This window comes from Rhinoraja longicauda, chromosome 5, assembly GCF_053455715.1.
Source record: "Rhinoraja longicauda isolate Sanriku21f chromosome 5, sRhiLon1.1, whole genome shotgun sequence".
NCBI lineage: Eukaryota > Metazoa > Chordata > Chondrichthyes > Rajiformes > Arhynchobatidae > Rhinoraja > Rhinoraja longicauda.
Genome location: NC_135957.1, coordinates 46111198 through 46126831, shown reverse-complemented (window position 1 = coordinate 46126831; position 15634 = coordinate 46111198). Strand labels below are relative to the sequence as shown.

At 35.8% G+C, this 15634-nt stretch overlaps 1 protein-coding gene across 1 annotated transcript; it reads left to right on the top strand.

Moving 5' to 3' along the window:
* Nucleotides 1-3787: 3787 nt before the first annotated feature.
* On the top strand, nt 3788-13589 carry LOC144593606 (transcription factor Sox-7-like). The gene is made up of 2 exons (XM_078399439.1): nt 3788-4081; nt 11287-13589. The coding sequence occupies exons 1-2, from the start codon at nt 3853-3855 to the stop codon at nt 12141-12143; spliced, it is 1086 nt and encodes a 361-aa protein (XP_078255565.1). The 5' UTR covers nt 3788-3852; the 3' UTR covers nt 12144-13589.
* Nucleotides 13590-15634: the final 2045 nt, after the last annotated feature.

Genomic DNA, 15634 nt, shown 5'->3' with positions numbered 1-15634 from the left:
CAGCAACCGTCTGCTATCTTCAAAACCTGTCATGCTGTATTACTTTCAGATCTTATATTATTGTCCCTTTAAGTCTTTACATTTTCTTTTCATTAATGAGGGTGGTAGGGATCTCCTCGAAACCTACCAGATAATGAAAGGCCGTGGAAAGAATGGCTCCAGTAACACGGGAGTCTAGAACCATAAGGCATAGTCTCAGACTAAAAGAACGCACCTTTAGAATGGAGATGAGGAGAAATTTCTTTAGTGTGATGGGTAATCTGTGTGTGGATAATCTGTGGAATTCATTGCCACAGATGCCTGTGGAGCCCAACACATTTGGTATTTTAAAAGCGGGGATTGATAGGTTCTTGATTAGTAAGAACATCAAAGGTTACGAGGAGAATGCAGCAGAATGGGATTGAAGAGGGAAAACTAGCTCAGCCATGATTGAATGGTGGAGTGGACTCTATGTTCTGAATGGCCTAATTCTGTTCCTATGACTTCTGGTAATATTTTACAGGGGAAGGCAAATTTGCCTGGTGGTGATTTGCTGTTTCTTTCATTAAGAAAGTATCTGTTTCACACTTTATTATCTTCATGTGAATCACCCTCATCTATTATTCTGTCCTCATTGCTTCTCCTGTGCTATTCAAGAAGGAATAAAGAAATGTGATCGGAGATTAACTCCATGGTTTCCTTCTGCAAGTGGTGTTCAACAAATCAAGAATGTTATTGCTTCTTCTACTCCATTGTAATTACACACAGTCGCATGCATAGTGAATTCCCATCAGTACTTCTGCCACAAGAGGGGAGTTCAGTGAAGGCCAATCACAAAATCTATGTGCAGCTGAAACAAGATAATTCATGTAACATCCAAAGCAGCAAGACAGTTGAAGCAAGATGTCATGAAACTCATGAAGGTGCAGCCTTGTAGGAAGAGGCATAGAACTCATATTTAAGTCATTGAAATGATTGGGGGGGAAGATATTATAAGGCAGCTTCTTCTATGGTGCAATGGTGAGCAATGCTCAGTTATCAGCACTTCTTTCCAGTTAATGTTATAGATGGAGCATCATGGCCATGGCAATAACACGAACAGCAAGAGGAAATCCACCAGGAACCTGGGTTTTCACCTGTGAGGTGAAGAAGGTGGAAATATTATGTATTTCAGGAAATGCTGTTGGGGAGAGCATTTCGAATAGAAAGTGAAATAATGATTGACCTGTCTGCTCAAATTTTTGTTCATATTCAGCCACTTCCCTGCCTAATTGGTGCCACATAGGGAAATCCAATAGTATGCATACATAAAAACTTTTTATAGCTTGGTAGAACAGTTTTAGATGAATGGGGATCACCTCCATTATTAGGTTAGTTCACTCATGTCATTGCAACGTAAGAGAAACATTGAGAAGACCCAAATGGGAAAGATCAGGGAACTGGGCATATAGAAGCATCAGTCTTTGTAACAAATCCTAACATTAAAACATATGCCATTGGCTCAATCGCATTGGTAATTGTATGTCATGCCATTTTAAGGCAGCCATTATGATCAAGACATACAAAGAGGCATTTTTGATCCTTAGCCTACGATGAGAGACAGGATTCCTTTGAGGCATGATGTATTGTTGAGCTGGAGGCCAGTTGGTACTACTGTGTCAAAGAAATAGGGAGAATATTGAGAGAGTCCCTTCTCATTACACTTAACTCCCAGTGGAAGTTAGAATTTCTGGTTGGTAACCAGGCGTCCATGGAGAAGTAGGACTGGAAATTAAATAAATGATTCATCCCAGGTTATCCTCAATTGTGTTGTCCATGTAGAATTTTATTACCCAGATACCAAAAATACAGAAACTATTGCAGATGTAGAATAAGCTCATGTACCTTGGTTTCTTGCTCATCCACAATAAATCAACCTGGGCTTTTGCTGGTGCTGGATTTCCTAATGTTCTCTGGGCTTCTATCCTGCTAACTGTTGAAGAGAATCTCGACTTATTTCACCATCAAAGTCCAGAATCTTCAGTTTTGATGTCAATTGAGGTCATATGAAGCTCAGAAAAGTAATGACATGAGTTTCCACCAATACAAAGATCAAGAAAATGATATAATGATATTTGAACATGATATTTGAAGTAATGATATTTCTACGTTACAGGAATAAAAGGGCATCATGGCTATTAAATTGCCTGCATTCTCCATCGTATACCAACTCTCCTGCAACATATTAAAGTCAAAGTGCAGAAGTTGCAAATCTGAAATAAGAATTTGCAAATTTGAAATAAGAATTAAAATGTTGCAAATATATAACATAACTTTTATGGATGGAAAAAAAATCATTTATCTGGGTCTTTAGCTGTTCTTCCCTCTCTCCAAATACTGCTTGACCTGAGAAGTATTTCCACCATTTTCTGTTTATATTTTGGATATTTACACTTATTTTTAGCTTGATATGGACTCACATAAGAAAGGATCTAAGAAAAGTTGGCTCAAGTGACTGATAAGGAAATATAGCAATAGATCCTTATAAGGGCTGCAGTTATTGCAACAAAAGTTCTGAATTTCTATTTTATTAGTAAGAATAACTGATACTGAACAGCAAATCACTGTTCTTTACATGGAACAAAACAGAAAGCAGAAATCAGTAAAATTACAGGAAATAATAACTCTTCCAGAAGGGAACTCAAGCTACTTGCCTAAATTTTACTTTTTTACCTCTTTTATTTCATTTTATAATTAAGTATACATTTTCTACAAGAATCAGACAGTTTTCAATATCATCTTGTTCTAACATAATCACCCTATTTATAATATTATTTAAACAATCATTATTTATCTTTACTCTTACTGCAACGCAGTGTGAGTACTGGCCTCCAACTTACTTGCAATGGTCACTCCTATTGAGGGGCTTGTGATGTTGGAACTCCAAGCACTGTGATTGAAGGGGTGGAATTAATTTAATAGAATGGGGCAGAAACTGAACTAATACTGAATGTAATGTCATCTGCACCCTAAACAAATTGTTTCCTTGCAACCAATGTCGCAAATATGTTCTTGGCTCTGCTGTACAAAAATGTTCTTATACATTTGCACATATCTAGGTAACTACTAAAATAAACAGGACAACACAAAGTAAATCAAACAACTACAATGGGAATATTAAAATAGAGAGGGAATTATTCATTTTCACAAAGAGCATACTGGTAGGTTAATTGGCTAGTGTAAACTGCCTCTTTTATAGAGGGGTGGCAGCAAAATTGGTGGGAGTTGATGCGGTATAATTTACAAGGTAATAAATGTGGGAATGAGACTGATGGGAATGTTCTGACAATCCATGTAAACTCAATGGGCCAAATGGACTCTGCTTATGTTATAAAGAAACATGTGCCAATTTTGAATCAGTTAGAAATTATGAGTGGATAATTTTTCATCACAAAAATTCACAACATTTCAGAAATAAATCAGGAATAGAATGACAGAAAAATACTACGACAATATTCAGCAGTGTTTTAATTAGTTGAATTCTGCCAAATTCATTTCAGTTCAACATGTATTGCTGGAAAATAACCTGAATGACTCCAAAGGAAATATGTTTCTTTGCTCTGTTGTTTTAAGTTGCTACAAATCTGAGCTGTTTGGTTGCAGAACCAGTTAAAGGGAGGAGCTTCTATTAAAAACAGGCTTGTGGCCATTGGTTAAAGTTGCCATCAACTGACACAGGGATAAATGAATCTGGGAGACTCTCTTCCTGATTTGGGACTTGGTCTCACCAAGCTTTAGGTATCAGCACTACTGTGATTTAGTCCTACATGCTTTTGTATATATTTCAAAAAGTTGTAGAGATTATTTTTGATTAAAGCAACCCAATCCATTGTGATGGCTACAATAATGAGCCCATACTCATGGACAGAGGGATTGGAATCTCCTGCTGGGGAAGGAAAGCCCAGGGCTGGACTCACAGCTCACGAATCTCCAGCCAGAAGTAAAACTGAGCCACGAATCCGGAGACCCATGAATGCCTTCATGGTCTGGGCAAAGGACGAGAGGAAAAAACTAGCCATCCAAAATCCTGATTTACACAACGCAGAACTTAGCAAAATGCTGGGTAAGTGTGCAGATAAACCTTTTAAAGGTAAACGTTACTTACAATGTTAAAATGTGTCCCTTACATTAAATACAATATGGAAGAATTTGTAAACTATAACATCTCTAGTATGTGTTATTTTAATCCTGAATTGTAAGGGTGACTAAATAAACACTGGAAAACTATCACAATTATTTGAAGTTCCATTAAATAGTAACTGCGATAAGGGACAATTTTTTATAGATTTAACTGACTTGTTTATGCTTGGTTAGCACAGTCAGAAAGTATTTATTCCACTGATACAAACAAAAATAGTTATACACCATCTAAACGTGACGAAACAAAACGCATAACATTTTCTCTAAATTTTCAACACAATTATTTGTAACAAACATGGGATCCAATTATTTCCGTTTTAAAATTCCTTGAAACTTAACTCAACTATTTGTGAAAAGTATTTTCTTTTAAACATTACATTTTATATTAAGGGAAGGTCATATTTATGCATATATTTTACAGCAAAATGTAACATTATTTTGTAAATCAAATATTAAAACAGTTACCAAAGGCTAAATTGCACATTTTCAGGATGGTTATTGACCAGAAAATCCCACCAGATTTTAATTTACTTAGCAGAATTTTAACAGACATGGTCATATAGATTATATGAAAAATCAAAGATTTAAATTAAGGACATGCTGCTTTTTATTCAATAAAGCTATATCATTACATGAAGGTACGTAGGCAGCAGTTTTAACATGTGATAAATCTATGCAATTTGAAAATACCAACGATTAGTCCTTCTGTAATTGAATGAGAGTCACCATCATCCTTTAGGAATTATATTCAGTTTTTCCCCAATCCTAACCCATGAAATAATGCAGCTCATGAACTATATTTGAGTTAAATTCAGTGGATGCACTCAAACTAAAACACAAAACTTTTGTTTTTGTATCATTTTCAAAAATCAATGGCTGATGTGTTATTTACAGAGCAGTCATTATTGACTTCACTTTTAAGTTCCAATGGTTAGTTCGCTTTTAAAACATAATCAATTTTATCATGAAATGTCAGAAATGGATAACACATTCCAATTTCAACATGAATTAGGTAGGATACAGTTTATTTCCAAAAAACTGACTTTTGACGCAAGGAAAGTCTTGCGTGAAAAGCAAAAGCGGAGAGTAAAAGTGGTTCATATAATTAACACAAATTCAAGTAAAAAAATATTTTTTTACAAATGCTTAGAATATGTAAAAAGTAATTTTTCCAGTTAATTATTTTCATGGTTATGATTTCAAAAGATTTAATATTCTATACAACCAGATACCTGTTGTCTCCTGCTGTGTGGATGTTACAGGTTTGTGATCTATTTATTTCACATTCTTAAATGAAGGTGTGCATTTTTGTTAGAGGGCAGTTTTATTAGCAGTGAGCTAGCAGCCCTCGAGTAGAAAGTTATAGTAGAAAAATCTCTTCAACAGTTTGAGCATCACTGGGCAATTCAATATCAGGTAAAGGAAAACTATTTCTGAGGATAGTGAGCTGACTGAAATATCCCTGGTGGTGGCTTGTATTCTGTAAATACTTTTAATCATATTTACAAGTGAGTAGATATCGATATAGAAGCAGAGCACTGGAATTTGCATTTTTTCATGTAGCTATAATGGAAGCTAAAATAAAGTTGATAAAGGCTCATTTAAATTTTTGCAAGTATTATTTCTTGAAGAACAATTTTCTCCTAAATACCGCTTGCTTTCTAAAGAAGGTCACGATCAATAGTACAGATATTGTGGGTCATATTAGTCTATCCTGAGTGGAAAATTAATTAACAAATTGTTACTCTTTCCAGACCACACTCTTCAAAAATAATTATATTAAATTTCACAAACAGCTTTGATTAATAAAGGAAATTGGAGCAGATAAGATTTGCAAGGTTTCTAAATGAAACAGCTTTTAGATTTATAAAAAGAGAAAGAAGTGAAGGAGACAAATTGGAATTAAAATGGAAAAAGAACAGGACAGATATTGAACTTTTTCCTCAATTATCTTGATAGTAAATAAGAATATAAAGATAATAGTAGAAGAGTAAAACTGGTTAAATCTCAGGATGCACATATTGGAAAGGAGGAAAATAAAAAGCAAGGTGGGAAGCCAAATTGATATTTAAAAAACTACAAATAGACAAGATACAAATAGCTAAGATACATGAGTATGCCTTGTGCTTGCATTTCTTTTGCAAGTGTTTATGATATGTCCCAGCAGATTCATTACTTCCATGTTGCCAAAAAAAGATAATCATGGAAATAGTGAGGAAGTTAACAGATCCTATGAAAACATTGTGCCACAACATGATTTTGCATAGAAGATAAACTCAGAATGCTGGAGTAACTCAGGCAATATCTTTGGAGAAAAGGAATGGGTGATGTTTCAGTCGAGGTCTTTCTATTGTTCACAAAATGAATAAAAGGGTTGAATGAGATACTGTACACATTTATAAAGCACTGATCAGTTCATCTTTCTGGCTTTTCCATGCAAAGAGATTTGGGAATTTGGTAAATGCCTTATTCACTATTATCCATATCTTATTAACTATTTTTGAAACTTGCATTCAAGAGATCAGATTAGACTTCTTAAGTAGGAATCACTGGAAATCCTAAAAATGTCAATTGTAATTCTGTATTTCATAAAGACATTATTTTAATCCCATCAGTACTATAGTACATGGCACAAACACACATTTTAGGCAAAGAAAAATTAGCTTAGTCAGAGTACAGAGTGGAGTTACAGAACTCTGTCACAATATAGCCAGAACCACCACATTTAACAAGAAAAATACGATTATGGTTTATGACCACAGAGCAGGAGGGAAATAGAAACAAATCTGAGTGAGTTTAACACATCTCTAGCAAATTTGTCTGAAAACAAAAGCAAAATAAAATCAGCAAATACCAAATACTGTATTTAGAGCATAAAACAAAAAGAACATTTGAAACATTAAACAGAAGTCAGTAACTGTGGGGGATAAACAGATGAGTTAATATTTGATACGACAGGTAACTATTTGGGATTAGACCTTTTATTAGCTCAGGGTCCATACCTGAAATAACTCATTTGTTCTCTCCACAGATGCTGATTGACTTTTTTTTGGTTTGAGCTCATTCTGGAATAGTTACCAGCTGTATGAGACCCTGTCAACAGGAGTCGGTAGTATGAGTATGGCACTTAGCCCAATATCAATCAGACTTAAAATAGGCTAAACTTAATAAACTATAAAGTCTAATAGTGTTACTTGACAAAATCATATTTTATTTAAAACTCCCTAACACATTTAAAACCACATGAACAGGAGAAATATATCTCTATTGATTGTGCTAAAGATCAAGAGTGTTTAATTTTCATTTGAAATTCCCATTGCTGCAGCTTTAGACATATTAACACAACACACCAAATAAATAAACAATAAACAGTATTACAATAAATTATAAGTTATACTGGGTAACCAGATCATAGTGCAAGCGAAAGTACGTAGTGCAATCTATAAAAAGTCCATATAAACAGTCCAGCCTCCTTTGTTCTTCGGCATTTAAGTTAGTGAACTAGGCCATCATGCTACCAGTGAGTATGTTCTCTGCAGTATGTCTGTAGAGGTTCGACAGATTATTCGGCGACAAGTCAACTCTCCACAAGCTTCAGAGGAAGTAGAGGCGTTGATAATATACATGTATAGTTGCTTCTGGGTGTTGTACCCTCCTTCCAAAATATGATTTAATTGAAACCAATGTATTATTTTAGAACAGGTAATCAAGGACTAATTTCCAGCTTTTGTGCAAAAAGTCTTATTTTTGTGTTTGAGATGAGCTCATATTAAAAGCACAAGAAACGAGGAAAGACAGTACCACCTTTTAAGCCTTCTCTGCTATTCAGTAACATTGTGACTGATCTTTTATCTTGCATTTATGTTTCTGTTCAGTTCTTCATCCCCAATTTCCTTAGTGCCCCCAAAATCTACCTTTCCTAGTCTTGATTGAACTGAGCAAACACCACTCTCTGAACAGAGAACCAACTCTTTGACCAGAAAAATTACAGTACCCTTGGGCTGTAATGTGTAATGTTGAAATATAAACAATAACTATTTCTATGAAATTCATCTAATGTTCCATTAACCCCTCTTTAAAAAAATGAATTACCATCCCTTGTTAAAATATTGGAGATAGAATTTTCTTGAACTAAAATCATACAATATAGTTTAGTTCTATTTAACTTCAGCAAAATCTTAAGTTTACTGGCCACGATTTTAAATAGAGCATCTCTATTTCATTTGCTCCAGTAAATGCCCTTAATTTAATAGGTATAAAATCTAATAATTCCTGTACTTATCCATTAGGATCCAATAAATTGATTGGCACATTTTCCTCATGTTAACTATCTAAATCAGTATTTATGCAAATTTGTAATGTTGATCTGCATGTGACTCAGGCTGTATGAATTCAATCAGTACAAAACCAGGTCCCATGCTAACTCACCAGCAAAAGAAGATAAAAGTAAGATTCTGGGCTTTAGTTAGTTCAATATACGGAGAAGCAGGGGAGGAGGAGGTTTGTTCTTTTTGGAACAGAGGAAATTGATTGAGATCTGAAGGATAGTGACAGAGTAAATAGAAAGAAACTGCTCCCATCGGCAAAATGGTCAAGAAGTAGGGGACATAGAATTGTTTCGCGCACGGGTCGGGTCTGAAAGGTACTGCCAGGAAAGGTGTGGAGGCATTCAAAAAGTTGCTGGTTAAGTACCTCAATGGGCTGTGGAAAAAGGATGCTGGATGCACAATCAATTGAACTGCTTCTGCCTTGAGCCGGTACAGACTTAATGGATCAAATGGACGCCTTCCCGGAGGAACCATTGCGCGATTCTCTAATCATAATGAAAGCACATGATAAATTTACAGATATTATTTACTTCTAGTTGTTAACTGAATCTATAGCCTCTTAATTATGTAAGTTACAACTTTTTCTTTAGCAGTACATCCTGTTATTTACTCAAAGAGCTCCACTAATTTTCTCAAACCAAACTGACCCAAATCTGCACTGACTGTCCTGAACCCATGTATCTATGGGAGGATGTTTGTTTTTTAATCGCATATCACTTCCTTCATGAACATTGAATAATTTATATTTGCTTAACTCATCCACTTTTTAGAATTTTTTTTTTTTAGTTGGAAACCTTTCTTCATTGCATGTATTATGATGATTTGTTCTTACAAATGCTCCATAATACAAAAAGCAATAACAAGACTTCTATTTTAGGATACACAGAAATTTAACAAATATGGCTTTAACTATTAAATTGAAAGAACAATGCAGAACATTATCAACTTACAAATGCAATTTTAAAAAGCATTTTTTGGTGATTTGGAGTTCGGCTTAGAAGTACAGATCTTCCTTCAAACGGACCACTAGCAATAGTTTACAAATAACTAGGGTGCAAGTGAGAGTGATTGGAACCAGTGGAGCAATACCTCCTCAGATAGATGAAGTCAGAACGGACATTTGTGGAGACCTTAGCAGCCATTCATTTTATTTTGTGAACTGTCAGCTTGTGTCGGGTCAGGTCAGGAGCACCAACAGGAATTATGATGCCATTGATCAAATTTTAACAATAATATATTAAAGTTTGTACATGATCATATTCAGTTTCGTTTGCGTTATTCTGTCGTTAGCTGTGTAACACATGCACACATTTATTAGTGCATTGAGTCCTCAAACTAATACACTAAAAAATTGTCACAGTTAAAATATCCGTTTGCTCCTTATAGATGAATGCCATCTCCCAATTAGAAACTTCCCAATTAATAAGGATGCAGTACTTGGGAACATGAAGACGAGTCACTACTGATGGACCAAACATGTGCAGGATATTGCTACTGTTTATCCAAATAACATTAGTGTGCCCATCACAAAGTTCAAATACACTCCAGGACTATACATGCATTTGTCTAGGATCTCTAATATAGAAAACATCTCAAGGTACTTAATGTATGGGGAAGGATAAAATAATAAACAGTTGCTGATCTTGATGACAAGATGATAGAGCGAAGAGAAAACATTGGACGCTGAGGAGATTAAAAAATATTCTGCATACAACAGATTTCAAAGTTCTGAATGATACATTTGGTTCACTCCTCTTTCGGGGGAGATATTTAGTGATTTTCCCAGTGACCATTACATGATTTTTCGAGCTCATGAAACATTAAACCATGACAAGATTAAACATTAGACCATATACTCTTACAGGTAATAGCTCCCCCATGTGGACAGTATTAGACTAAATTGTACGCTGAACGGAAATCTTGTTTCCAATTAACAATAATAGCCTCTAACAACTCCTTTTTAAAACGAATCAAGGACAAGAGGGGCCTTGACTAGAAGGAAATATTGATGGAGTTACACAGCACGGAAACAGGCCCTTCGGCCCAATTTTTCCATGCCGCCCATTATCCTCCTCTGCACTAATCCCATTTGCCTACATTTGACCCATATTTATCTTAATCCTTCTTCTCAATGTACCTATCGAAATTACTTTTAAGCATTGTAACAGTACTTTCCTCCACCATTTAATAGAACCTATCTCTACCACTTTGTATTCACTAACTACAGATCGTGCTTGGGTGTAAAATGTAATATACAAAATATAAATACAGAAGTGAGGAAGCCTTTGTTGTTGTTTTAAGCTCTTACCTTTAAAATAAAAATTAAATCATTTTTTGTTAATGCTAACATTTGGCTTCACTACTTAATTAATTTCCCTGCTCTTAGCTTCTGTGGCAATGCTGACAGGGTAGATTTTAGTTTCAAGCTGAACACAAGACTGTATGTGTAAATGGGTATTGGAAAACCATTTGTTAGTGCTGCTCCTGTATATCAGTCATATTAGATTTGGTTTGTTAATCACAAAATGTACTGGTGAACATTGCCACAGAATGTGTTGAAACATCTCATGGTATAATGCTAAACCAATTATAATTCTCATTTTAACACACTGTTTATTTTCAAGGTTTATTACCTTTTATTGATATAACCTGAGCAAATAGTTGTATACTATTTCAACTTTTCATTCAGCCTTTAAAACTATTAACTATGTAATAAGTAAAACTATAAGTGAAATATCTGATGAGGAATCATAAATTGTAAATGTTGTACTTGTGATTTAAACCATGCAATATGTTTTAGGCAAATCATGGAAGGCGCTCACTCCTTCACAGAAGAGATCTTTTGTAGAAGAAGCAGAAAGATTGCGAATCCAGCACATGCAAGATCATCCCAATTACAAATACAGGCCTCGGAGGAAAAAACAGATCAAACGTCTGTGCAAACGTGTGGACCCCAGCTTCCTGCTCAACAACTTCCCCCACGATCAGACTCCTGTTCACAGTGGAAGAATCTGTAGAGGGCCACTGGAGGAGGAAGAGGATAAAGGCTATCTGCCAGCCTCGAGACTTCCTGCAATCAGCAGATTCAGGGATACACAGAACACAAATGGTAGTTTCGACAACTATGGGCTCCCCACACCCGAGATGTCCCCTCTAGACGTAGTGGACGCTGATCACAGTTTCTTCCCACCTCCGTGTACAGAAGATTCTCCTCCTCAGATGAATGGAATGATGTATCATTCAGAATACAGTCAAAGTCCCATTCGATGCGGAAATCTGAATCAGATCTCAATCCATCAAAATAGATCTCCTATGATGCACCCTTCTGCCAATCATCCTGCACCACCTCCTTATTATAACCGAATTCCACACCCAGCATACCATTCCATGAATTCAGGCACATCAGTCCACCTTTCTCCTCCACGTGACCACCATCATCTGGACAACCTTGAGCACATCAGCCAGGCTGAACTTTTGGGGGAAATGGATCGTAATGAGTTTGATCAGTATTTGAACACCTCCAGTCAACTGAATCAAGCAGGAATGGTAATGAACTCACATTTATCTGATGTTAGCCCATCAGGAGGAACAAGTTCGGAGCGGAGCCTAATTTCAGTCTTAGCTGATGCTACTGCAGCATATTATAATGGCTCCTAGTCCATTTATTAATAGACTAGAACTTTACTAGTCAATAATAGTATTATTTACAAAATTTGTTGGACATGGAAATATACTCAGGGTTTTGAAATGAACCGTTAGTGACTTTCATATGTTAAGAACCAAATTATTTATGCCAGTAGATTCTTTTGACATTTTCTAAATGAGAAAGCTTCTCGTGTGGGCTTTTTATTGGTTGTAAATCATTAGGATGCATTTAAGATCCAGTGACTTCATAAAATGTTAGTTTTCAAGTTTCTGCATTATATATAAACATGTACGTCATTACCTGCATTTTTCACGCGATTGTTTCATTACATACAAAATAAATGATCATTTAAAAAAAAAGATAAATGCTTATACTACTTCACATTTAATAATCCATTTATAAAATCACATGCTGATAAATTTCAAAAATGGACATAACGCTCAGTGTCATTAACCGTCGAGGAAAAATAAGCATTCACTCTTTTTCATTATAAATGGAAGTTTACCTCCCTTAGGTGCCAGTCACCAAATAAGAAGTTAATTTATATTTATTTAGTTGTAATTAGTGTTATGTAATATTGCTTGACATTAAATTTATCTTTCGGCAACCTAAAGCAAAATTTAAATGTTTCTAATAAAAATCTATGAATATTAGATACATGCCACAATTGGGAACACTAAAAATGGATTCACTGTATTTAGGTTTGTTTTAATTATTCAGTAATTTTTTACGAGCTATTCTGGTTTCTCAAGAATCACTGCATTAATGTCTGAAGGGAAGAGACAGAATACAATCTGAAAAACAAATATAGCTTTATGCACTTTAGAAATGGTTTTGTTGGTCAAAAATATCTCAAGCTTGTTAATATTTTAGTGTTTTTAGAAATACATTATAGAGGAAAGCTCTTTAAGATAAAGACCCACATTTTCACAGAATTTAGATTCTATTGTATTTCCCAGCAGCTATCAATGCTGAATTACATCATTTTTCAGGTGAGCTTTTTCAATTATTAGAAGGTATTACTTTCATAATAATTTCTTTAAAACATTCTTACATTCAAAGGTCATTTTGTCAGTCATCTTGTTTTTAATACCACTCCATGGTTTGTTTACAGCCTTTTCTGCTTTGTGGAATATGTACAAAAAAATCAAATTAATGTTTTAAATTGATAAAACTTGTTTTAATACTGAAATTCACCTTGAGACATAGTTATGAGATGTCCTAAATTGATGTAGCTGTATATTCCTAAATATGTATATTACTTTCCCAGTTTCAGTTTAATACTTTAAAATGTTTGAAGTGTAGCAATTGAAACAAATTTGTAGCATTTATAATCTATTTGTGTAACTGCCAACTAACCTACAAATTGAGAATGATCTCCTCTTGAATTAGTATACTGTACCTTTGAGTAGTAATGTTCTGCTATAATTTAAAATCTATTCACGGAACTAAGCTGTAATGAATTTCATTTCACTGATTTTTTTAAATAAAGGAATGAGATCTACTAACCATGACTGCTGTCTGTTTTCCTGAGTTTTGGAGCTTTGATTCTGAAGCTGGCGGAAGTGGATACAGCACTGTTTCCTGCCTGATAACACAGCTTCTACCCTATCAGGATGTTTGTAGTTATTTTACCGCAGTCATCAGACTGAAGAACGGACGCTTATTGATATCAATCTGGCGGGGGAGGGTGAGTTGGGGGGGGGTGGTGGTGGGAGGAAAATAAAAGAAATACGCTGATTAACATCATCAGGGACCAGTGCTCCATCAGAAGATTAAGAAAGTTTCATTTTTCCTCCTGAATAACAGCTCAAGTATTAGCAGAACTTACATATTGATGCTTCATAAGGTCCAAAATTATGAAACAAAATCCAGAGAATTTTGAGATACTACGTTTGTAGGTGCACCAATGCTATAAGAAATATGTAGATAATTAGCTTGCTTTTCATAAGATCATAAATGATAGTAGAATTAGGCCATTTGGCCCATCAAGTCTACTCCACCATGGCTGATCTATCTCTCCTAACCCCATTCTCCTGCCTTCTCTCATAACCTCTGACACCTGTACTAATTAAGAATCTATCTATGGCTGCCTTAAATATATCCAATGACTTTGCCTCCACAGCCTTCTGTGGCTTAGAATTCCACAGATTCACCACCCTCTGATTAAAGAAATTCCTCCTCATCTCCTTCATAAAAGAACGCCCTTTAATTCTGAGGCTATGACCTCTAGTCCTGGACTCTCCCACTGGTGGAAACATCCTCTCCGCATCCACTCTATCCAAGCCTTTCACTATTCTGTACGTTTCAATGCGGTCTCCCCTCATTCTTCTAAACTCCAGCGAGAATAGGCTCAGTGCCGTCAAACGCTCATCATATGTTAACCTTCTCATTCCTGGGATCATTCTTGTACACCGCTGGACACTTTCCAGAGCCAGCACATCCTTCCTCAGTTATGGTGCCCAAAATTACTCACAATATTCCAAATGCGGCCTGACCAGCGCCTTATAGAGCCTCTGCATTACATCCCTTTTCAAATAACTAGTTATTTAAGGTTTAAAAATATCCATTAGCCGTGTACAATTAAATGCTCCATCTACACTTGTCCCACTGCCTGTGTTTGGTCCTATCCTATCCAAGTACTTGTCCAAATGTCTTTTAAATGTTGTGATAGTACCTGCCACAATTACCTCCTTTGGCAGCTCGCTGCATATGCCCACCACCCTTTGTATAATAAAGTTGTCCCTCAGATTCCTATTAAATCACGACCCCTCTCACCTTAAACTTGTGTCCTCTGATTCTTGATTCCCCTGCTTTGGATAAAAGACTCTGCACATTTACCCTATCTAATCCCCTCTTGATCTTATACACCTCCATAAGATGACCCCTCATTCTCCTGCACTTCAAGGAATAAAAGCCTAGCTTGCTCAACCTCTTCCTATAGCTCAGGCCCTTGAGTCCTGGCAACATCCTCGTAAATCTTCTCTGTGCCCTTTTTAGCTTAACAACATCTTTCTTATAGCTGGGTGACCAAAACTGAACACAATACTCCAAATGTGGCCTCACCAATGTCTTGTACAATTGTAATATAACCCAACTTCTACACTCAATACTCTGACTGATGGCCAATGTGCCGAAAGCCTTCTTGATCCCACTATCTACCTGTGACGCCAATTTCAAGGAACTATGTACCTGCACTCCTAGATCCCTCTGCTCTATAACACTCGCCAGAGCCCTGCCATTCACACTGAAGGTTCTGCCGCGGTTTGACTTTCCAAAATGCAACACCTCACATTTATCTGTATTAAACTCCATTAACCATTCCTCAGCCCACCTGCCCAATTGATCAAGATCTTGTTGCAATTTTTGATAACCTTCTTCACTATATACAATGCAATCCACTTTCATGTCATCTGCAAATTTGCCAATCATGCCTTGAATATTCTCATCCAAAACATTGATTTGGTATGAGCAATGAACAACATGTGTTTTGATCCCCAGG

What these genes read in the sequence shown, in the direction of transcription:
- LOC144593606 (XM_078399439.1), top strand. Translation starts at nt 3,853, where the DNA reads ATGGCTACAATAATGAGCCCATACTCATGGACAGAGGGATTGGAATCT. An exon ending in AGAACTTAGCAAAATGCTGG is followed by an intron (nt 4,082 to 11,286) that starts GTAAGTGTGCAG and finishes AATATGTTTTAG; the next exon opens with GCAAATCATGGAAGGCGCTC.